The sequence below is a fragment of the Salmo salar genome, chromosome 24, assembly GCF_965601325.2.
Source record: "Salmo salar chromosome 24, fSalSal1, whole genome shotgun sequence".
NCBI lineage: Eukaryota > Metazoa > Chordata > Actinopteri > Salmoniformes > Salmonidae > Salmo > Salmo salar.
In genome coordinates this window covers 45,346,711-45,371,383 of record NC_138314.1, presented here as the reverse complement: position 1 = coordinate 45,371,383, position 24,673 = coordinate 45,346,711, and the positions used below count along the sequence as shown (strand labels likewise).

General features: G+C 43.7%; 2 protein-coding genes across 3 annotated transcripts; one reads left to right on the top strand and one right to left on the bottom strand.

The window, feature by feature from the left end:
• Nucleotides 1–1,269: 1,269 nt before the first annotated feature.
• LOC106585932 (cell division cycle protein 20 homolog B) lies at nucleotides 1,270–15,175 on the bottom strand. 2 transcript variants are annotated; one of them, XM_082968730.1, is made up of 10 exons: nucleotides 15,128–15,175; nucleotides 14,302–14,390; nucleotides 13,245–13,296; nucleotides 12,882–12,996; nucleotides 10,236–10,453; nucleotides 8,935–9,029; nucleotides 8,201–8,429; nucleotides 7,104–7,229; nucleotides 6,171–6,291; nucleotides 1,270–3,529 (listed from the first exon to the last, which is right to left on the bottom strand). In XM_082968730.1, the coding sequence occupies exons 2-10, from the start codon at nucleotides 14,355–14,357 to the stop codon at nucleotides 3,432–3,434; spliced, it is 1,110 nt and encodes a 369-aa protein (XP_082824856.1). In that variant the 5' UTR covers nucleotides 14,358–14,390; nucleotides 15,128–15,175; the 3' UTR covers nucleotides 1,270–3,431. The 2 variants fall into 2 exon arrangements, with proteins under 2 accessions (XP_082824856.1, XP_082824857.1); XM_082968731.1 differs by lacking the exon at nucleotides 7,104–7,229.
• A 451-nt stretch (nucleotides 15,176–15,626) lies between these two features.
• On the top strand, nucleotides 15,627–18,697 carry LOC106585933 (putative glutathione peroxidase 8). Its single transcript, XM_014172681.3, has 3 exons — nucleotides 15,627–15,973; nucleotides 16,152–16,413; nucleotides 16,740–18,697. The coding sequence occupies exons 1-3, from the start codon at nucleotides 15,665–15,667 to the stop codon at nucleotides 16,901–16,903; spliced, it is 735 nt and encodes a 244-aa protein (XP_014028156.2). The 5' UTR covers nucleotides 15,627–15,664; the 3' UTR covers nucleotides 16,904–18,697.
• The last annotated feature ends 5,976 nt before the right edge of the window (nucleotides 18,698–24,673 follow it).

The window sequence follows — 24,673 nt, the reverse complement described above, 5'->3', positions numbered from 1 at the left end:
GGACCAGGGTTGGGGGTACTGGAGGGACCAGGGTTGGGGGTACTGGAGGACCAGGGTGGGGGGTACTGGAGGACCAGGGTTGGGGGACTGGAGGACCAGGGTTGGGGGTACTGGAGGACCAGGGTTGGGGGTACTGGAGGACCAGGGTTGGGGGTATTGGAGGACCAGGGTTGGGGGTACTGGAGGACCAGGGTGGGGGGTACTGGAGGACCAGGGTTGGGGGTACTGGAGGACCAGGGTTGGGGGTACTGGAGGACCAGGGTTGTGGGTTCTGGGGGACCAGGGTTGGGGGTACTGGAGGACCAGGGTTGGGAAACACTGTTCTATATCTGTCAGTATGTATGTACCATGACCTCATCAACATGCCTCCTGTCTTCACTGATCCACTTCAATGTCCCCCTTCATTTATCTCCTCCAAGGTGATTGTGCAGAGATCATTACCCACACAGACACTCACAGACACAGACAAGACACACACACATGCACACACTCACAGGCCAGACTGACTACCTCACACTGACACTGACTACCTCACACTGACTACCTCACACTGACTACCTCAGATTAACTACCTCACACTGACTACCTCACACTGACTACCTCAGATTAACTACCTCACACTGACTACCTCAGATTAACTACCCAACACTGACTACCCCACACTGACTACCTCAGATTAACTACCTCACATTGACTACCTCACATGGACTACCTCAGATTGACTACCTCATACTCTCACCACCTTTTAGTTCTGTTGTTTACTGAGGTTAGAGACCCTGATCACACGCTAGACAACGCCACACTACATAACGAAGGGAACACCCTGTCACCTCTGCAGCTACTGTTTCTATCTTTCTGAGGCAGAGTTATTCAGTTTCGGGAAGGTAGAGTTTTTTTTTTTTTAGGCAAGGCCACGGGTCTGAGACTCCAAACCAATCGACGACACTTCAATTCTGGGACACTTTATATTTCACATCCCCTGTCTATTCTATTTAAACACACTTTCCGAATAAACACCTTTCAAACACCCCAACATAACTGATATTACAAAAGTATTCCTATCTGAGGAATGTGTCCTGCTTTCTTTTATTTTTATTTTACATAATGTTTACTTTTTTTTTTATCTAACGCGGACACGTTGTTCAGAAAGTGATAGTTTTCTAGTAAGAGTTGGATTGGAGTGTTGTATGTAAGGTGTTTGAGACTGATTTTCATAATGAAACAGTCTCTATGGTGATACATTGACATGGAGGAAGTCTGAACAGCAGAACAGGTCTATTGTATGCTTTATTCATGTTATATATATGGCCTAAAATGTGTACTCTTGTTTCATCAAATAAACATATTTATACAGTTTTTATATTTATGAAAAATACACCACAATACAACACAACATCAAATGAACGTCATGTTATCACAAACATATCCAATCATTTGACTGATCTTACAACTGAACGACAATGCATTTAGACAAATTACTGGGAAAGTTCAGCTAGAACCAGTCGTGGCCAGATCTGACAATACAAGCATTTCGCTACACCCACAATAACATCTGCTAACCGTGTATATGGACCAATAACATCTGCTAACCATGTGACCAATAACATCTGCTAACCATGTGACCAATAACATCTGCTAACCATGTGTATGTGACCAATAACATCTGCTAACCATGTGTATGTGACCAATAACATCTGCTAACCATGTGTATGGACCAATAACATCTGCTAACCATGTGACCAATAACATCTGCTAACCATGTGTATGTGACCAATAACATCTGCTAACCATGTGTATGTGACCAATAACATCTGCTAACCATGTGTATGTGACCAATAACATCTGCTAACCATGTGTATGTGACCAATAACATCTGCTAACCATGTGTATGGACCAATAACATCTGCTAGCCATGTGTATGTGACCAATAACATCTGCTAACCATGTGTATGTGACCAATAACATATGCTAACCATGTGTATGGACCAATAACATCTGCTAACCATGTGTATGTGACCAATAACATCTGCTAACCATGTGTATGTGACCAATAACATCTGCTAACCATGTGTATGTGACCAATAACATCTGTTAACCATGTGTATGTGACCAATAACATCTGCTAGCCATGTGACCAATAACATCTGTTAACCATGTGTATGTGACCAATAACATCTGCTAACCATGTGACCAATAACATCTGCTAACCATGTGTATGGACCAATAACATCTGCTAACCATGTGTATGTGACCAATAACATCTGCTAACCATGTGACCAATAACATCTGCTAACCATGTGTATGTGACCAATAATATCTGCTCAACACGTGTATGGACCAATAACATCTGCTCAACACGTGTATGTGACCAATACAATTAGATTTTATTTGATTCAACACATCTCTCAGAAAGGCTCAGGTGTCATTTCGTCTGGCTCTGAGAGGATCTGTTATGATAGGAGTCAAACCTGTAGCACCTGAATCATTTCTCACTTCTCATGACAACAGCCCATTCGTATCTTACTGAATGTGTGTGTGTGTGTTGATTCCAGGAGTTCCAGCTGAGAGGAAGGGAAAGGAGCTGACTTCTAGGTGTTCTAGGTGTTCTATGTGTTCTGGGTATATTATGATCTAGGTGTTCTGTATTCTAGGTGTTCTATGTGTTCTGTGTTGTAGGTGTTCTGTGTGTTCTATATGTTCTGTGTTCTATGTATAATGTGTTCTATGTGTTCTAGGTGTTGTATGTGTTGTGTGTTCTAGGTATAATGTGTTTGTAGGTGTTGTAGGTGTTATTTGTGTTCTGTGTCCTAGGTGTTCTATGTGTTCTAGGTATAATGTGTTCTATGTGTTCAGTATTCTTTGTGTTCTAGGTGTGCTGTGTTCTAGGTGTGCTGTGTTCTAGGTGTGCTGTGGTCTAGGTGTTCTATGTGTTCTAGGTATAATGTGTTCTATGTGTTCAGTATTTTTTGTGTTCTAGGTGTGCAGTGTTCTAGGTGTGCTGTGGTCTAGGTGTTCTGTGTTCTAGGTGTTCTGTGTTCAGAGGGTATGCTGTGTTCTAGGTGTGCTGTGTTCTAGGTGTTCTGTGTCCTAGTTGTTCTATGTGTTCTAGGTATAATGTGTTCTATGTGTTCAGTATTTTTTGTGTTCTAGGTGTGCAGTGTTCTAGGTGTGCTGTGGTCTAGGTGTTCTGTGTTCTAGGTGTTCTGTGTTCAGAGGGTGTGCTGTGTTCTAGGTGTGCTGTGTTCTAGGTGTGCTGTGTTCTAGGTGTGCTGTGTTCTAGGTGTTCTGTGTCCTAGTTGTTCTATGTGTTCTAGGTATAATGTGTTCTATGTGTTCAGTATTCTTTGTGTTCTAGGTGTGCTGTGTTCTAGGTGTGCTGTGTTCTAGGTGTGCTGTGTTCTAGGTGTGCTGTGGTCGAGGTGTTCTGTGTTCTAGGTGTTCCAGACATGGCCCAGACAGTTTGCTCCAGCTGAGAGGAGCTTGGTTCCACTGGGACTGAGGGCCAGGTGCAAAACACGACCCATGTGACCTGAAAGACCATCACAATAACAGCATTGTAACAATGAGAAAAATACATATCTGGTCTTATCAGGCAGCTCTTATACAGTACCAGTCCAAAGTTTGGACACACCGACTCATTCAAGGGTTTTTCTTTATTTTTACTATTTTCTACATTATAGAATAATAGTGAAGACATCAAAACTATGAAATAACACATATGGAATCATGTAGTAACCAAAAAAGTGTTAAACAAATCAAAATATATTTGAGATTCTTCAAAGTAGCCACCCTTTGCCTTGATGACAGCTTTGCACACTCTTGTCATTCTCTCAACCAGCTTCACCTGGAATGCTTTTCCAACAGTCTTGAAGGAGTTCCCACATATGCTGAGAACATGTTGGCTGCTTTTCCTTTACTCTGCGGTCCAACTCATCCCAAACCATCTCAATTGGGTGGAGGCCAGGTCATCTGATGCAGCACTCCATCACTCTACTTCTTGGTCAAATAGCCCTTACACAACCTGGAGGTGTGATGGGATGGCGTATCACTGCAGAATGCTGAGGTAGCCATACTGGTTAAGTGTGCCTTGATTTCTAAATCAAACACAGAGAGTGTCACCAGCAAAGCACCCCCACATAATCACACTTCCTTCTCCTTGCTTCATGGTGGGAACCACACATGCAGAGATCATCCGCTCACCGACTCTGTGTCTCACAAAGACACGGCGATTGGAACCAAAAATCTCAAATATGGACTCATCAGACCCAAGGACAGATTTTCACCGGTCTAATGTCCATTGCTCGTGTTTTTTGGCCCAAGCAAGTCTATTCTTATTAGTGGTTTCTTTGCAGTAATTCGACCATGAAGGCCTGATACACACAGTCTCCTCTGAACAGATGTTGAGATGTGTCTGTTACTTGAACTCTGAGATGCATATATTTGTATTACTGTGAGTCTCTTACCATGTAGCTGGTAGGACCAGTGAGGAGTAGTAGTAGTAGTAGTAGTAGTAGTAGTAGTAGTAGCAGCAGCAATAGTAGTAGTAGTAGTAGTAGTAGTAGTAGTAGCAGTAGTAGTAGTAGTAGTAGTAGTAGTAGTAGTAGTAGCAGCAATAGTAGTAGTAGTAGTAGCAGTAGTAGTAGCAGAAGTAGTAGTAGTAGTAGCAGTAGTAGTAGTAGTAGCAGCAATAGTAGTAGTAGTAGTAGCAGCAGCAGCAGAGCAGTAGTAGTAGTAGTAGTAGTAGTAGCAGCAGTAGTAATAGTAGTAACAGTAGTAGTAGTAGTAGTAATAGTAGTAGTAGTAGTAGTAGTAGTAGTAGTAGTAGTAGTAGTAGCAGCAGCAGTAGTAGTAGTAGTAGTAGCAGCAATAGTAGTAGTAGTAGTAGCAGCAATAGTAGTAGTAGTAGCAGCAGCAATAGTAGTAGTAGTAGTAGCAGCAGAGCAGTAGTAGCAGTAGTAGTAATAGCAGTAGTAGTAGCAGTAGTAGCAGCAGAGCAGTAGTAGTAGTAGCAGTAGTAGTAGCAGTAGTAGCAGCAGAGCAGTAGTAGTAGTAGCAGTAGTAGTAGCAGTAGTAGTTCTAGCAGTAGTAGTACTAGCAGTAGTAGTAGTACTAGCAGTGGTAGTAGTAGCAATAATAGTAGTAGCAGTAGTAGCAGTAGCAGTAATAGTAGTAGTAGTACCAGTAATAGTAGTTGTAGCAGTAGTAGTTCTAGCAGTAGCAGTAATAGTAGTAGCAGTAGTAGCAGTAGCAGTAATAGTAGTAGCAGTAGTAGTAACAGTACTAGCAGTAGTAGTAGTAGTAGTTATAGTAGCAGCAGTAGTAGTTCTAGCAGTAGTAGTAGTAGTACTAGCAGTAGTAGTAACAGTAGTACTAGTAGTACTAGCAGTAGTAGTAGTAGTAGTAGTTAGTACTAGCAGAAGTAGTTAGTACTAGCAGTAATAGTAGTAGTAGCAGTAGTAGTAACAGTAGCAGCAGTAGTAGTAGTAGCAATAGCAGTAGTAGTCGTAGTAGTTGTAGTAGTAGTAGCAATAGCAGTAGTAGTCGTAGTAGTTGTAGTAGTAGCAGCAATAGCAGTAGTAGTCGTAGTAGTTGTAGTAGTAGCAGCAATAGCAGTAGTAGTCGTAGTAGTTGTAGTAGTAGCAGCAATAGCAGTTGTCGTCGCAGTAGTAGTAGTAGTAGTAGTGGTAGTGGTAGTAGTAGTAGTAGCAGCAATAGCAGCAGTAGTCGTAGTAGTAGTAGTAGCAGCAGCAATAGCAGTAGTAGTAGTAGTAGTAGTAGTAGTAGTGGTAGTAGTAGTAGTAGTAGTACTAGTAATAGCAGTAGTAGTCGTAGTAGTTGTAGTAGTAGTAGCAGCAATAGCAGTAGTTGTAGTAGTAGTAGTAGCAGCAATAGCAGTAGTTGTAGTAGTAGTAGCAGCAATAGCAGTAGTAGTCGTAGTAGTTGTAGTAGCAGCAGCAATAGCAGCAGTAGTAGTAGTAGTAGTAGTAGTAGTACTAGTAATAGCAGTAGTATTAGTAGCAATAGCAGTAGTAGTAGTAGCTATAGCAGTAGTAGTAGTACTAGTAATAGCAGTAGTATTAGTAGCTATAGCAGTAGTAGTCGTAGTAGTTGTAGTAGTAGTAGTACTAGTAATAGCAGTAGTCGTCGTCGTAGTAGCAGATGTGTCTCACCATGTAGCTGATAGGCCTGTTCTAGTGAGGGGGAGGGGCTCCAGCAGGTAATGTGGTGATGAGGAAGACCATGGCCAGTGAACAGAGCCTTCCTCTCCTCTGACCAGACCATGGAACACACCTACAATAGAATAGAACAACTTCCAATAATACATTTGATAACAATAACCTAGCAAATTACATTGGTTGTCAACAACTTATAAAACCTAATATTGTGCAAGCCATTTTCCAAGCATTTGAATACATATCACAATCGCTAATACTATAGAGTATCTTCGTAAAGTATTCTGACCCCTTCACATTTTTGTACATTTTGTTACATTAGTCTTATTTTAAAATGTATAAAAAATTCTTGTTTTTCCTCATCAATCTACACACATTACCCCATAATGACAAAGCAAACAAATTGTTTTTAGACATTTTTGCAAATGTATTTAAAATAAAAAACTGAAATATCACATTTACATAAGAATTCAAAGCCTTTACTCAGTACTTTGTTGAAGAACCTTTAGCAGCGATTACAGCCTCGAGTCTTCTTGGGTATGATGCTACAAGCGTGGCACACCTGTATTTGGGGAGTTTCTCCCATTCCTCTCTGCAGATCCTCTCAAGCTCTGTCAGGTTGGATGGGGAGCGTCGCTGCACAGCTATTTTCTGGTCTCTCCAGAGATGTTCGACCGGGTTCAAGTCCGGGTACAAGGCCACTCAAGGACATTCAGAGACTTGTCCCGATGCGGTGCCTTGTTTCCTCCAATCTTGGTTTCATCAGACCAGAGAATCATGTTTCTCATTGTCTAATCGTCCTTTAGGTGCCTTTCGGCAAACTCCAAGGTCCTGTGCCTTTTACTGAGTAGTGGCTTCCGTCTGGCCAGTCTACCACAGAGTGTCTGTTGAGATCAAATATATGAACCGACCGCGTTGTGGAACACCCACCTGTGAGTTGGTCTGGGCGGAGTCAACGCAGGTACCTGATTGGTTATTCCAGATCCTCAGAACGCCATCGCTCTGCCCCCCTCCCGTGGCGATCAGCTCCTTCTGCCAAGGACACCATGCCATAGCCTACACACACACACACACACACCCACACACACACACACACACACACGCACGCACACGCACAGCGCGCACGCACGCACGCACACGCACGCACGCACGCGCACACACACACACACACATTATGATAACACTCATCTCAGTTAACTAAAGAACTAAAGTCTCGTGTAAATTGGTCAAATGCTTGATTAAGTTCTAGATCTATACGTGTTAAGAGACGAGATAGAACGAGGATTGGAACCAGAACGAGGATTGGAACCAGAACGAGGATTGGAACCAGAACGAGGATTGGAACCAGAACGAGGATTGGAACCAGAACGAGGATTGGAACCAGAACGAGGATCGGAAACACAACGAGGATCGGAACCAGAACGAGGATCGGAACCAGAACGGACCGGAGGTCAGAACCAGAACGAGGACGGACCAGAATGAGGATTGGAACCAGAATGAGGATCGGAACTAGAATGAGGATCGGAACCAGAACGAGGATCAGAACCAGAACAGGAACCAGAACGAGGATCGGAACCAGAACGAGGATCGGAACCAGAACCCTCTCTCTCTTTGTTAGTTATGGGCAAGTCTACGGGTCAAAGGTCCCCTCCCCTAGAAATCATGATTTGTCCAAAAGCCACAGAATTTATTATGCTTCTCATCACAGAACATGTTTATTTTTTTTATTTAACCTTTATTTAACTAGATAAGTCAGTTAAGAACAAATTGTTATTTACAATGACGGCCTAGCGGGGACAGTGGTTTAACTGCCTTGTTCAGGGGCAGAACAACAGATTTTTACCCTGTCAGCTCGGGGATTGGATCTAGCAACCGTTCAGTTACTGGCCAAACGCTCTAGCCACTAGGCTACCTGCCGCCCCAACATGGGTCAGTTAGTCACCCGCCCCAAGTTGTTGTTGTAGTGACAGAACATTTATGTTTATTAGCAGTAGTAGAGAACACACACTCTCTCTGAGGCCACACACCTTCACCGCACTGGGTTGTGTCATTGTCCTGGCAGGTGGGTGTGTCTTCGTCTTAGACCCCAGGTCATTGGTCCAGATGTTGAGGAGGCCGTCTATTGAGCCACTGGCCAGCCAATCTCCTTGCGGCGCCCACTCCAGCCCGCACACGCCCCCTTGTTGTCGGAACACACCCACTGTCGGGGTGTCTAGTCGGTAGTCATGGTGATGGATTAGCCCGAGAACAGAACCGCTGTCAGGGACAAGAACATAGTTGTGTTTCTCAACTCCTCAAGATCCTTAACAGTACACACACACACACACACACACACCACACCACACCCACACACACCACACCACACCACACCACACCACACCACACCACACCACACCACACACACACACACACACCATACACACACCACACACACACCACACATACACACACACACACACACACACCACACATACACACACACACACACACCACACATACACACACACCCACACACACACACACACACACACACACACACACACACACACACACACACACACACACACACACACACACACACACACACCATACACACACCACACACACACACACACCACACATACACACACCACACATACACTCACACACACACACACACACACACACCACACCACACCACACACACCACACCACACCACACCACACCACACCACACCACACACACACACACCACACCACACCACACACCACACCACACTACCTGCTGAGTACGTGTTGGTTCCAGCTAAGCGCCCCCACTCCAGAGAGGTGTGACCTTATAGTTCTCAGTCTGGTCCTCTTCTCCACATCCCACAGCTGGAGGGAGAAGGAGAGGCGGAGCGAGAGGGAGAGGGAGGGGCAGAGAGGGAGAGGGAGGGAGGGGGAGAGGGGGAGAGGTGGGAGGCAGAGAGGGGAGGGGGAGCGAGAGGGAGAGGGAGAGGGGGAGCGAGAGGGAGGGAGGGGCGGAGAGGGAGGTAGGTAGGTAGGTAGGTAGGTAGGGAGGGAGGGAGGGAGGGAGGGAGGGAGGGAGGGAGGGAGGGAGGGAGGGAGGGAGGGAGGGAGGGAGGGAGGGAGGGAGGGAGGGAGGGAGGCAGGGAGGGAGGGAGGCGTCTTACAAACATCACTAATGTAGAATATGATAAGCACGTGGTAGTGCACGGTCCCTAAGCTAAACATAACCTCCCTGTAAGACAGAAGCAGGAAGTCACTCCACTGTGTTTGATGACGTGATATTGTTCTGTCTTCGTCAACAAAACAATCCAACACACGCAAAAGGAAACAACACAAATATATCATGCATTATATTAAAGCAGCCAGGTCACCCGTGATACAAGTCAGTATTTGACGTCCATCCATGTCTGAAGAAGTCGGGAGAGGACGTGGACACCGTCCACTAGGGGAAACAGTGAGCACCTAGGTTTCAGTCGTGGATGGAGGAGACCATTTGCCTCTGATTCCAAAGGCCTCAATTTCGAATCCAGCGATAGAAAGTTGTTTTTGAGATTTTTGTTTTCAGCCTGCCCCAAATCTTAACCCTTACCTTAATCATTCAGAGTTAATGCCTAACCTTACGATTTCAAAGAGTTAATGCCTAAACTTAACTTTAAACACTTCAAAATTTGACATTTGCAAACAACTTTAAAATGTGATGTTTGAGAAACATGGAGCAACATCTAATTTTGACGTGAGACTGTGAGACCTGGTCGATTAAAGGCACACTCTAGAACATTTGTATAATTTCAGCCAGTAGTTTTGAAAGTGGTTCTCACGAGCTAAAAGTGGTCCCTGTTTTTTGTGTACTATGTCATCCATTTTGTGTGATGTGTTACGAATCAAATTAGTGCAAAATATATTTTTTCTTAACCGTTTATTTTTGGGTGGGGGAGGCAGTATATCAGCTTTAATATTACAGATAGATTGTAGGATCTATCAATTTATTTTATTTGAAGCATTTTGAATTTCGTATGCAATATGTTTTTACGAATATTGTTGTGCTTATGGGTCGAGCATGTTTGTCTCTACCTGTACGTCCCCCTCCTTGGTCCCGATGCCCAGTGTACATCCATCTCTGCTCCAGGACACAGAGGAGACAGAGTGAGACAGGCTCAGTGGGAGAGAAGGTGCTGCTCTGGGCTGGATGCAGCCCTGCAGAGTGTGTGTGTCTGCCTTCCACAGGAACACATCAGACCCCAGGGCTATGGCCACAATACCACTGTTACTCCAGTCTAACGGGTGGCTGTCTGAGGAGAGAGGAGATAGTATGTTCCTTCATTTAAAAAAAAAAATCGATTTACACATTGTATTTGTAGTGACAGTATTCTATTAAATAGACAGCTGTTTTTTTTTGTGTGTGTATTATCACAAGATCATGTCAAATTGTGTCCATATGTGAAGTTTGAGTTCGACCTACGAATTTTGTGGTTTTGTGTTAAATGCTCTACGACAAAGCTTTCTTAGTGTCCAACAAGCTTTCTCTGCCCTTAACCTTGTTCTGAACACCTCCAAAACAAAGGACATGTGGTTTGGTAAGAAGAATGCCCCTCTCCTCACAGGTGTGATTACTACCTCTGAGGGTTTAGAGCTTGAGGTAGTCACCTCATACAAGTACTTGGGTGTATGGCTAGACAGTACACTGTCCTTCTTTCAGTACATATCAAAGCTGCAGGCTAAAGTTAAATCGAGACTTGGTTTCCTCTATCGTAATCGCTCCTCTTTCACCCCCAGCTGCCAAACGAACCCTGATTCAGATGACCATCCTACCCATGCTAGAGTACGGAGACATAATTTATAGATCGGCAGGTAAGGGTGCTCTCAAGTGGCAAGATGTTCTTTACCAATACGGCCATCAGATTTTCCACCAATGCTCCTTATAGGACACATCACTGCACTCTATACTCCTCTGTAAACTGGTCATCTCTGTATACCCGTCGCAAGACTCACTGGTTGATGATTTTTTATAAAACCCTCTTAGGCCCCCACCCCCCCCAATCTGAGATATCTACTGCAGCCCTCATCCTCCACATACAATACCAGTTCTGCCAGTCACATTCTGTTAAAGGTCCCCAAAGCACAGTGAGTGATGTATTGTTGTCTCTACCTTCTTGCCCTTTGTGCTGTTGTCTGTGACCAATAATGTTTGTACCCTGTTTTGTGCTGCTGCCATGTTGTGCTGCTGCCATGTTGTGTTGCTACCATGTTGTTGTCATGTTGTGTTGCAACCATGCTGTGTTGTCATGTGTTGCTGCCTTGCTATGTTGTTGTCTTAGGTCTCTCTTTATGTAGTGTTGTGTTGTCTCTCTTGTTGTGATGTGTGTTTTGTCCTATATTTTTATTTCATTTATTTTTAATCCCAGCCCCCGTCCCCGCAGGAGGCCTTTTGTCTTCTGGTAGGCCGTCATTGTAAATACGAATTTGTTCTTAACTGACTTGCCTAGTTAAATAAAGGTTTAAATAAAATATAAATAAATAAATACATACAATCTGATTGTGAAGGCAAACACTGACAACTGCATATCAATTTCCAGTGAACTTAACAAATCGTCTGATTTTGGAATTTATATTTCACTTCCTGGAGAATCTGTTAAAGGCCAGCTGCGTCACTCTATACCTTCCATTAACTAGAAGATAAACACACACACACACACACACACACACACACACACACACACACACACACACACACACACACACACACACACACACACACACACACTATAACTATAACACAATGGATAAGCTTGGTATCTACATTTTATTTCCATTCAAAATCTTATTTTACCTAACCCGGAAACCAAACCCTAAACCTAACTCCTAAACCTAACTCCTAAACCTAACCCTAACTCCTAAACCTAACCCTAAACCTAGCTCCTAAACCTAACCCTAACTCCTAAACCTAACTCCTAAACCTAACTCCTAACCCTAAACCTAACTCCTAAACCTAACTCCTAACTCCTAAACCTAACTCCTAACCCTAAACCTAACTCCTAAACCTAACCCTAACTCCTAAACCTAAACCTAACTCCTAAACCTAACCGTTAGAGCGTTGGACTAGTAACCGAAAGGTTGCAAGATCGAATCCCCGAGCTGCCAAGGTAAAAATCTGTCGTTCTGCCCCTGAACAAGGCAGTTAACCCACTGTTCCTAGGCCGTCATTGAAAATAAGAATTTGTTCTTAACTGACTTGCCTAGTTAAATAAAGGTAAACATTTTTTTATTTTTAAAACCTAACCCTAACCCTAACTCGTAACCCCTAAACCTAACTCCTAAACCCTAAACCTAACCCTAACCCTAACTCCTAACCCTAACCCCTAAACCTAACTCCTAAACCCTAAACCTAACCCTAACCCTAACTCCTAACCCTAACCCCTAAACCTAACTCCTAAACCCTAAACCTAACCCTAACCCTAACTCCTAACCCTAACCCCTAAACCTAACTCCTAAACCCTAAACCTAACCCTAACTCCTACCCCCAACTCCTAACCCTAACTCTAACTCCTAACCCTAACTCTAACTCCTAACCCTAACCCTAACCCTAACTCCTAAACCTAACTCCTAACCGTGTGTGTGTGTGTGTGTGTGTGTGTGTGTGTGTGTGTGTGTGTGTGTGTGTGTGTGTGTGTGTGCGTGTGCGCGCGTGCGTGAGTGAGTGAGAGAGCCACATGCACTCACAGTAGTCATCCTGCAGAGAGGGCAGTGCCAGAGTCAGATGTGGTCTAGACAGGTCTGGAGACTGGTCAGGAGACTGGTCTGGAGCAGAGGGAGCCATATACAGGACTGAGAATGGCTGCAGGACAGATTCACACACAGAGAGACACAGTCAGGTCTAAAACACACAGTAAAAATTATACTGTAGCACAGGTGGCACCTTAATTGTGGAGGCTCATCATAATGGCTGGAAAGAATTTATGGAATGGTATCGGATTTCATTCACTCCATTCCAGCCATTACTATGAGCCCGTCCTCCCCAGCCTCTTGTGTACTGCTGATACAGCAGGTAGTAAATAGAACTCAAATATAGCAGACATACTGTACCTGCCTTCTCTGTGCCTCTGTCCTGTTCTCCAGAAGCAGACCACACCCAATCCTACAACAACATCTTGTTATTTACAGTACAACCAAGGAAAATTATCCTTTGTGGGTACATTTCCCATATCCCCATGTGGACAAATGCTATTTTATGTTTAGAGGTTCGGTGTACAATTAGGTTTAAGAGTTAGGTTTAGTGTTTGGGTTCCCGGGTTAGGGTTAGGTGTAGGATTTAGGAGTTAGGTTTAGGCTTAGGAGTTAGGTTTAGGGTTAGGAGTTAGGTTTAGGCTTAGGAGTTAGGTTTAGGGTTAGGGTTAGGAGTTAAGTTTAGGGTTAGGGTTCCCGGGTTTTCATTAAGGTGGCTCAGTTGGTAGAGCATGCTGTTTGCAACGCCAGCATGGTGTGTGCAACGCCAGGGTTGTGGGTTCAATTCCCATGGGGGGCCAGTACAAAAAAAAAATGCATGAAATGAAATGTATGTATGTATGAAATGTATGCATTCACTACTGTAAGTCGCTCTGGATAAGAGTGTCTGCTAAATTACTAAAATGTAAATGTTAGGTTCAGGAGTTAGGTTTATGGTTAGAAGGTTAGGAGTTAAGTTTAGGGATTAGGGTTTGGGTTCCCGAGTTAGGTTTATGGTTAGGAGTTAAGTTTAGGGTTCCCGAGTTAGGTTTATGGTTAGGAGTTAAGTTTAGGGTTCAGGAGTTAGGTTTATGGTTAGGAATTAACTTTAGGGTTCAGGAGTTAGGTTTATGGTTAGGGTTTGGGTTTCCGGTTTAGGGTTTGGGTTCCCGGGTTAGGTTCAGGGGTTAGGAGGTTAGGAGTTAAGTTTAGGGTTTATGGTTAGGGTTTGGGTTCCCGGGTTAGGAGGTTAGGAGTTAAGTTTAGGGTTTAGGGTTTGGGGTTAGGTTCAGGAGTTAGGTTTATGGTTAGGAGTTGGGTTTAAGGTTTGGGTTCCAAGGTTAACGTTAAGGTAAGGGAAAATAACATTTTGAATGGAAATCAAATGAAGGTCACCACAACGATAGAAGAACCCAAAAACATGCGTGTGTGAATAGACCTGTTTAGGCACATTCCTCCTGTAAGTGGTTGATGGTGAGATTGATCTGACGACATTACAGTGTGACACTCCAGCCTCCGTCACTGTGTCTGACAGAGAAAGTTTACACAGTCAGCTTGCATCATGTACACTGAACAAAAAATATAAAATGCAACAGGAAACAATTTAAAATATTTTACTGAGTTACAGTTCAAAAGGAAATCAGTCAATTTAAATAAATAAATTAGGCCCTAATCTATGGATGTCACATGACTGGGCAGGTGTGCAGCCATGCGTGGGCCTGGGGGGTCATAAGCCCACCCACTGGGGAACAAGGCCCAGCCAATCAGAATGAGTTTTTCCCACAAAAAGGCTTTACAGACAGAAATACTCCTCAGCACCCCCCCCCCCCCCCTCCCCCAGCACAAGGTGCACCTGTGTAATGATCATGCTGTTTAATCATTCTTGATATGCCCCACCTGTCAGGTGGATGGATTATCTTGGTAAAGGAGAAATGCTCACTGACAGGGATGTCAACACATTTTGTGCACAAAACTTGAGATAATTTTATTTGTGCGTATCGGAACATTTCTCATGAAACATGAGACCAACACTTTACATGTTGCATTTATATTTTTGTTCAGTGTATGTCTGTGTACCTTTACAGTCATTGGTGCTTACATTAACAGGAAATAAGATGAGGCCCTTTTCACATAACCAACATTGTGTAAATTTGTGGCTGTTTGCAAATATAAGAAATAGACCTTGTAGAGCTAACTGTTACCTGCAGTAGGCTACTTATATAATAAGGAAAAAATCATGAATTCATTCATTCCTTAATTCAAACCTTGAAGGCTTGTCTCTGTGCTCTGCTGTTGTGTCCGTTTTGTTCTCGCTGCGCCCCCTGACGGTGAATCCAGAGACAGTCTCTGACAGACCGTGTGGAACTCCCGGCTGGGAGAGTGGCGCCCCCTGCCGACCAGGGGGCTACTGGCTAAAGGCTCTGCGCTCAGCCGCCGGCTCATCATCCGACTCTTGAAGCGCTTGTACGATGATGAGAGATGAGGCGCCTCGGTGCTTGTCTAAAAAAGAGGAAAATTAGACATCACATTAGAATAATGGCTGATAAAACATGAGTTATTAACTGTAAGATATAGGATTAAGTGTATCCCTATGTTCACATTTTACGGATTTTTATTTTATTTTTTAAAAGTAGACTACAGTAAAACATTTCAGATTTAAAGAATTTGCCCGAGATGTAGGCCTAGACAAATAATAAATCAGAGTTTTGATAAATCGACATAAAAACTGAATTCCTTTAATGAAATTTGATGCCGAACACAGAACAGACCTCCTCCAAAGCCCGTTGCCTCCTCAATTCGCTATGCGCCCGTCCAGCCAGCCAGCCAGACTCAACCCAACAGCGGGTCACCACTCCTTCCCCCGCACCCAGAGCATTATCCCCTCCAAGATGGAGGCGCTGGAGGTTTTGGGGGGCTACCCGAACAAGCCCTCTAACCCTCGATCACGAATGGTCAGGGTTTTACTGAGTATGACTGTTGTTATGGGATGTTTATTAATGTTACATAGTTTTCTGAAAATCGCTATGTCGCGGAAGCCGCAAGATTTCTACTCTTTTGAGGTGAAGGACGCCAAAGGGAAAAGCGTTTCTCTGGAGAGATACCGAGGCAAAGTAAGTCCACATCAGCAAAACTCCGCAAGTAAACTAACTGAACTCAGTGTAGGCGTACTGCTGAAGTCACTTCGTTTTTCTAAAATGTTAGATAACTGGTTTCTGCGATTTAGATATAGAAAATATATAGTATTTAGGCCTAATGTTTACAATGCTGTGCTTTTCTTGCTGCGCGCAGGCGTCTCTGGTTGTCAACGTGGCGAGCCACAGCGAACACACAGACAATAACTACCGCTCTCTGCAAGAGCTGCACCGCGAACTGGGGACGTCCCATTTCAACGTGCTGGCTTTTCCCTGCGGCCAGTTCGGGGACACCGAGATGGGGACCAGCCGGGACATCGAGGCCAACGCCAAGAACACCCATGGTGTCACCTTCCCTATCTTCAGTAAGATTAAAATCATGGGATCGGAAGCGGAACCAGCTTTTAAATTCATAACAGGTAAGACACAGTAGACTTTATCATTAAACCAGAGATTTAATCGAGATAGTTTAGTCTTTTTTCTAAGGACAAGAACAAGGTGAAGTTTATCACAAGTAAACAAAGCTTAGCCTATAGACCTTTACAGCCTTATCTTTAGTCTAAATATTTTTTTTATTTTCTATAGGAGATTATGTTTTTCATGGACACTGTGGGTGTAGGAGGGAATTAGTGTACTCATTGGTGTAGGAGGTGTAGGAAGAATTGCCGTTATTGTGGTACATTGACACACAACCCAATACAGAACATTGGGGCCTAATAAATGTTTGTTTCCATTCATCGTACAGATTCTGTAAAAAAGATTCCTAAGTGGAACTTCTGGAAGTTCCTGGTGAACCCTGAGGGCCAGGTGGTAAGGTACTGGAAGGCAGAGGAGCCCGTCGAGAGCGTGCGTCAGGAGGCCACGGCCATGGTGCGTCAGATCATTCTGAAGAAACGGGCAGAGCTCTAACAGGTTTGAACTTGGAACTTGTCGAGACAGGAGGGAGACCTCTGAGTTCAAGAGTTCAGTTGAACGTTCCTGGGCTACTGTACGACGGACGAACATTTCAACACACTTTATTACCCTGTGACATGGGAAATGATTTGGCCACTTTGCAGAAGATCATGCTCACTGCACTGTAGGTGGGTTTACTATTCCACTGGATCGCAGCAGGACTAGAATAATAGCTGTGTGTCTCTGTGTCTCTCTGTGTGTGTGTCTCTCTGTGTGTGTGTGTGTGTCTCTGTGTGTGTGTCTCTCTGTGTGTGTCTGTGTGTGTGTCTCTGTGTGTGTCTCTCTGTGTGTGTGTGTGTGTGTGTGTGTGTGTGTGTGTGGTGTGTCTCTCTCTGTGTGTGTGTGTGTGTGTGTGTCTCTGTGTGTGTCTCTCTGTGTGTGTGTCTCTCTGTGTGTGTGTCTGTGTGTCTCTCTGTGTGTGTCTCTGTGTGTGTGTGTGTGTGTGTGTGTGTGTCTCTGTGTGTGTGTGTGTCTCTGTGTGTGTGTGTGTGTGTGTGTGTGTGTGTGTGTGTGTGTCTCTGTGTGTGTGTCTCTCTCTGTGTGTGTGTGTGTGTATCTCTGTGTGTGTGTCTCTCTCTGTGTGTGTGTGTGTGTGTCTCTGTGTGTGTCTGTGTGTGTGTGTGTGTGTGTCTCTCTGAGTGTGTGTGTGTCTCTCTGAGTGTGTATGTGTCTCTCTGAGTGTGTGTCTCTCTGAGTGTGTGTGTGTGTGTGTGTGTGTGTCTCTGAGTGTGTGTGTGTCTCTCTGAGTGTGTGTGTGTCTCTCTGAGTGTGTGTGTATCTCTCTGAGTGTGTGTCTCTGAGTGTGTGTGTGTCTCTCTGAGTGTGTGTGTGTCTCTCTGTGTGTGTGTGTGTGTCTCTGAGTGTGTGTGTGTCTCTGTGTGTGTGTGTGTGTGTGTCTCTCTGAGTGTGTGTGTGTGTGTCTCTCTGAGTGTGTGTGTGTCTCTCTGAGTGTGTGTGTGTCTCTCTGAGTGTGTGTGTGTCTCTCTGAGTGTGTGTGTGTCTCTCTGAGTGTGTGTGTGTCTCTCTGAGTGTGTGTGTGTCTCTCTGAGTGTGTGTGTGTCTCTCTGAGTGTGTGTGTGTCTCTGAGTGTGTGTGTGTGTGTGTGTGTGTGTGTCTCTGTGTGTGTGTCTCTCTCTGTGTGTGTGTGTGTGTATCTCTGTGTGTGTGTCTCTCTCTGTGTGTGTGTGTGTGTGTGTGTGTCTCTGTGTGTGTCTGTGTGTGTGTGTGTGTGTGTGTGTGTGTGTCTCTCTGAGTGTGTGTGTGTCTCTCTGAGTGTGTATGTGTCTCTCTGAGTGTGTGTCTCTCTGAGTGTGTGTGTGTGTGTGTGTGTGTGTGTCTCTGAGTGTGTGTGTGTCTCTCTGAGTGTGTGTGTGTCTCTCTGAGTGTGTGTGTGTCTCTCTGAGTGTGTGTCTCTCTGAGTGTGTGTGTGTCTCTCTGAGTGTGTGTGTGTCTCTCTGTGTGTGTGTGTGTCTCTCTGAGTGTGTGTGTGTCTCTCTGTGTGTGTGTGTGTGTCTCTCTGAGTGTGTGTGTGTGTGTCTCTCTGAGTGTGTGTGTGTGTGTCTCTCTGAGTGTGTGTGTGTCTCTCTGAGTGTGTGTGTGTCTCTCTGAGTGTGTGTGTGTCTCCCCGAGTGTGCGTGTGTCTCTCTGAGTGTGTGTGTGTCTCTCTGAGTGTGTGTGTGTCTCTCTGAGTGTGTGTGTGTCTCTGAGTGTGTGTGTGTGTGTCTCTCTGAGTGTGTGTGTGTGTGTGTGTGTGTGTGTGTGTGTGGTGTGTGTGTGTGTGTGTGTGTGTGTGTGTGTGTGTGTGTGTGTGTGTGTGTGTGGACCATGTGCCATGTCGTTTACTACTAAGCTAGTATCATGGCCTGGAGGAACCACTTTGATGTGTAATATGGATTTTCTGTTCCATACAACTCTTTTTGTCAGTACTCTCTGGTAACTACATGTATACATGGCCATCTTGTTCAGTTTGTCTTGCTCTGAGATAGATTAAAGACTGTTATGTTTATCCATGTTCAAATCAAACTTTATTTGTCTCGTGCGCCGACTACAACAGGTGTAGTAGACCTTACAGTGAAATGCTGAATACAACAGGTGTAGTAGACCTTACAGTGAAATGCTGAATACAACAGGTGTAGACCTCACAGTGAAATGCTGAATACAACAGGTGTAGTAGACCTTACAGTGAAATGCTGAATACAACAGTGTAGTAGACCTCACAGTGAAATGCTGAATACAACAGGTGTAGTAGACCGTACAGTGAAATGCTGAATACAACAGGTGTAGTAGACCTTACAGTGAAATGCTGAATACAACAGGTGTAGTAGACCTCACAGTGAAATGCTGAATACAACAGGTGTAGTAGACCTCACAGTGAAATGCTGAATACAACAGGTGTAGTAGACCTTACAGTGAAATGCTGAATACAACAGGTGTAGTAGACCTCACAGTGAAATGCTGAATACAACAGGTGTAGTAGACCTTACAGTGAAATGCTGAATACAACAGGTGTAGTAGACCTCACAGTGAAATGCTGAATACAACAGGTGTAGTAGACCTCACAGTGAAATGCTGAATACAACAGGTGTAGTAGACCTTACAGTGAAATGCTGAATACAACAGGTGTAGTAGACCTTACAGTGAAATGCTGAATACAACAGGTGTAGTAGACCTTACAGTGAAATGCTGAATACAACAGGTGTAGTAGACCTTACAGTGAAATGCTGAATACAACAGGTGTAGTAGACCTTACAGTGAAATGCTGAATACAACAGGTGTAGTAGACCTCACAGTGAAACGCTGAATACAACAGGTGTAGTAGACCTCACAGTGAAATGCTGAATACAACAGGTGTAGTAGACCTCACAGTGAAATGCTGAATACAACAGGTGTAGTAGACCTCACAGTGAAATGCTGAATACAACAGGTGTAGTAGACCTTACAGTGAAATGCTGAATACAACAGGTGTAGTAGACCTTACAGTGAAATGCTGAATACAACAGGTGTAGTAGACCTCACAGTGAAATGCTGAATACAACAGGTGTAGTAGACCTTACAGTGAAATGCTGAATACAACAGGTGTAGACCTCACAGTGAAATGCTGAATACAACAGGTGTAGTAGACCTTACAGTGAAATGCTGAATACAACAGGTGTAGACCTCACAGTGAAATGCTGAATACAACAGGTGTAGTAGACCTTACAGTGAAATGCTGAATACAACAGGTGTAGTAGACCTTACAGTGAAATGCTGAATACAACAGGTGTAGTAGACCTTACAGTGAAATGCCGACTACAACAGGTGTAGTAGACCTCACAGTGAAACGCTGAATACAACAGGTGTAGTAGACCTCACAGTGAAATGCTGAATACAACAGGTGTAGTAGACCTCACAGTGAAATGCTGAATACAACAGGTGTAGTAGACCTTACAGTGAAATGCTGAATACAACAGGTGTAGTAGACCTTACAGTGAAATGCTGAATACAACAGGTGTAGTAGACCTCACAGTGAAATGCTGAATACAACAGGTGTAGTAGACCTCACAGTGAAATGCTGAATACAACAGGTGTAGTAGACCTCACAGTGAAATGCTGAATACAACAGGTGTAGTAGACCTTACAGTGAAATGCTGAATACAACAGGTGTAGTAGACCTTACAGTGAAATGCTGAATACAACAGGTGTAGTAGACCTCACAGTGAAATGCTTACTACACCAGGAGTAGTGAACACAGGTATTAGGTGAAACAATAGGTGAAGTAAAGAAATAAAACAACAGTAAAAAGACAGGCTATATACAGTAGAGAGGCTATATACAGTAGAGAGGCTATATACAGTAGAGAGGCTATAACAGTAGAGAGGTTATATACAGTAGAGAGGTTATATACAGTAGAGAGGCTATATACAGTAGAGAGGCTATATACAGTAGAGAGGCTATATACAGTAGAGAGGCTATATACAGTAGAGAGGTTATATACAGTAGAGAGGCTATATACAGTAGAGAGGCTATATACAGTAGAGAGGCTATATACAGTAGAGAGGCTATATACAGTAGAGAGGTTATATACAGTAGAGAGGCTATAACAGTAGAGAGGTTATATACAGTAGAGAGGCTATATACAGTAGAGAGGCTATATACAGTAGAGAGACTATAACAGTAGAGAGGCTATATACAGTAGAGAGGTTATATACAGTAGAGAGGCTATACACAGTAGAGAGGTTATATACAGTAGAGAGGCTATATACAGTAGAGAGGCTATATACAGTAGAGAGGCTATATACAGTAGAGAGGCTATATACAGTAGAGAGGTTATATACAGTAGAGAGGCTATAACAGTAGAGAGGTTATATACAGTAGAGAGGCTATATACAGTAGAGAGGCTATATACAGTAGAGAGACTATAACAGTAGAGAGGCTATATACAGTAGAGAGGCTGTATACAGTAGAGAGGCTATATACAGTAGAGAGGTTATATACAGTAGCGAGGCTATAACAGTAGAGAGGCTATATACAGTAGAGAGGCTATATACAGTAGAGAGGCTATATACAGTAGAGAGACTATAACAGTAGAGAGGCTATATACAGTAGAGAGGCTGTATACAGTAGAGAGGCTATATACAGTAGAGAGGTTATATACAGTAGAGAGGCTACATACAGTAGAGAGGTTATATACAGTAGAGAGGTTATATACAGTAGAGAGGTTATATACAGTAGCGAGGCTATAACAGTAGAGAGGCTATATACAGTAGAGAGGCTATATACAGTAGAGAGGTTATATACAGTAGAGAGGCTATATACAGTAGAGAGGCTATATACAGTAGAGAGGTTATATACAGTAGAGAGGCTATATACAGTAGAGAGGCTATATACAGTAGAGAGGTTATATACAGTAGAGAGGTTATATACAGTAGAGAGGCTATATACAGTAGAGAGGCTATATACAGTAGAGAGGCTATATACAGTAGAGAGGTTATATACAGTAGAGAGGCTATATACAGTAGAGAGGCTATATACAGTAGAGAGGCTATATACAGTAGAGAGGCTATATACAGTAGAGAGGCTATATACAGTAGAGAGGCTATATACAGTAGAGAGGCTATATACAGTAGAGAGGCTATATACAGTAGAGAGGCTATATACAGTAGAGAGGATATATACAGTAGAGAGGCTATATACAGTAGAGAGGCTATATACAGTAGAGAGGCTATATACAGTAGAGAGGTTATATACAGTAGAGAGGTTATATACAGTAGAGAGGCTATATACAGTAGAGAGGCTATATACAGTAGAGAGGCTATATACAGTAGAGAGGCTATATACAGTAGAGAGGCTATATACAGTAGAGAGGCTATATACAGTAGAGAGGCTATATACAGTAGAGAGGCTATATACAGTAGAGAGGCTATATACAGTAGAGAGGATATATACAGTAGAGAGGCTATATACAGTAGAGAGGCTATATACAGTAGAGAGGCTATATACAGTAGAGAGGTTATATACAGTAGAGAGGCGACATACAGTAGAGAGGCGACATACAGTAGAGAGGCGACATACAGACACCGGTTAGTCAGGCTGATTGAGGTAGTATGTACATGTTTAATGTACAACAATCATTCAATGTAAAACATAAAAAACTGTTCATGTTGAATTTCAAGTAATCAGCTTAACGGGATTTTGTTTCATTGATTCATAGAAGGAATAGTATTTTACACGTTTGATACAATGTTTACAATGTTGACCTTAAAAAATCCTATTTGTGATATGGAAGTCTGTGTAACTGCTAAACTCAAAACAGCCAGCTTACATCTATCTCCTCGCCTCCTTTAAAAATATATATATTAACGAGGCAAGTCAGTTAATACGAACAAACTCTTAATTACAATGATGATTTACACTGACCAAAGCCAGACAACACTGGGCCAATTGTGCACTGCCCTATGGGACTCCAAATCACAGCCAGATATGACATAGCCTGGATTTGAACCAGGGACTACAGTGATGCCTCTTGCACAGAGATGCAGTGCCTTAGACCGCTGCGCCACTCAGGAGCCTCCCAGCTCCTCACCTTCACAACCGTGTTGGAGGAGAAGGTCCAACGTCCTGCCGAGCAGGACTTCTTCTTCGCCAATGAGTTTTACAGAAGGAGAGGAGAAGAGGTAACAAATCAGTTAAAGATGAGTTGAGAAAAAAGCCATTTATAAAGGACTCAACTTGGATGTAAACTTGTATTAGCAAGGACATCGCCATTGAGGGCTTTCACCATTTTAAAGTAGTCAACTGGGTGGGACTTCCTATGGGTTAAGGAAGGATCACATGACTCAACCGGGTCATCAGGAGGTATCAACCAACCAGGTCAACCAATGAATTATACTTGTGAAGAAGAAAATTGACTACTTTGTTTACATTTTTGTAATTTAGAGGATGCTCTCATCCAGAGCAACTTACAATGGAGATGGTCTCCATGGTGATGCCCATGCACCTCACAGATGCCTTAATGATACAGAGATGTCTATCCAAGTCAATGGAACATACTCGGGGTGGCAGCGTAGCCTAGTGGTTAGAGCGTTGGACTAGTAACTGAAAGGTTGCTTGATCGAATCCCCGAGCTGACAAGGTATAAATCTGTTGTTCTGCCCCCTGAACAAGGCAGTTAACCCACTGTTCCTAGGCCGTCGTTGAAAATAAGAATTTGTTCTTAACTGACTTGCCTACTTAAATAAAGGTTAAATAAATACTCCCATAGATGATACAGAGATGTCAATGGAACAACTTCCTGGTGGGGCCCAGGTATGCAAACTGTTCCCATTTCATATGTCTGAAGGTGCAAACTGTCCCATTTCATATGTCTGAAGGTGCAAACTGCCCGGTGGGGCCCAGAAATCATAATCAAGTGCCATGGAAGGCTCAGATTATTGTATCTACAGTAATGTAGCAGGTGTAAAAATAAAGCTAAATGAAAGTTGAGTGATAAAGTGAGATATATTACTTAGCACTGTCAACACTTTTTTGTATTCTACACTTTTATTAAACATAAATTGCACATTCTACTCATGCTACAACCAGTGTATCAATAGGCTTGAATTTGTTATTATTAGCTCAGGTCTTTTTTTTTTTATATCGAGGAATATTTCACTTTCTCTGGTCATAGGAGTAACAACCTGAATTTGTGCATGAGGCAGGAATAAGGCAGTGCGACTCGAGTTTCGCCATCAGCTGGAAGACGGGGAGTCTTTTTGGGTCAGTGTCAGCGGAGGAAAGGGAGAGCGGAGAGATGCCGAGTAGCGGACTCTCAGTCTGCTGCTTTCTCCCTCTGCTGAGACTGACCATCAGTCTGCTGCTCTCTCCCTCTGCTGAGACTGACCATCAGTCTGCTGCTCTCTCCCTCTGCTGAGACTGACCATCAGTCTGCTGCTCTCTCCCTCTGCTGAGACTGACCATCAGTCTGCTGCTCTCTCCCTCTGCTGAGACTGACCATCAGTCTGCTGCTTTCTCCCTCTGCTGAGACTGACCATCAGTCTGCTGCTTTCTCCCTCTGCTGAGACTGACCATCAGTCTGCTGCTCTCTCCCTCTGCTGAGACTGACCATCAGTCTGCTGCTCTCTCCCTCTGCTGAGACTGACCATCAGTCTGCTGCTCTCTCCCTCTGCTGAGACTGACCCTCAGTCTGCTGCTCTCTCCCTCCGCTGAGACTGACCATCAGTCTGCTGCCCTCTCCCTCTGCTGAGACTG

Excerpts from the sequence above, each read along its gene's own strand:
- LOC106585932 (XM_082968730.1), bottom strand. The coding sequence starts at position 14,357 with ATGTCGTCAGATCAATCTCACCATCAACCACTTACAGGAGGAATGTGC. Across the intron at positions 9,030-10,235 it reads CCAAGGAGGGGGACGTACAG|CTGTGGGATGTGGAGAAGAG; the intron begins GTAGAGACAAAC and ends TTCTCCCTCCAG. Across the intron at positions 3,530-6,170 it reads ACAGGCCTATCAGCTACATG|GTCACATGGGTCGTGTTTTG; the intron begins GTGAGACACATC and ends ATGGTCTTTCAG.
- LOC106585933 (XM_014172681.3), top strand. The coding sequence starts at position 15,665 with ATGCGCCCGTCCAGCCAGCCAGCCAGACTCAACCCAACAGCGGGTCAC. Across the intron at positions 15,974-16,151 it reads TGGAGAGATACCGAGGCAAA|GCGTCTCTGGTTGTCAACGT; the intron begins GTAAGTCCACAT and ends TGCTGCGCGCAG. Across the intron at positions 16,414-16,739 it reads AGCTTTTAAATTCATAACAG|ATTCTGTAAAAAAGATTCCT; the intron begins GTAAGACACAGT and ends TTCATCGTACAG.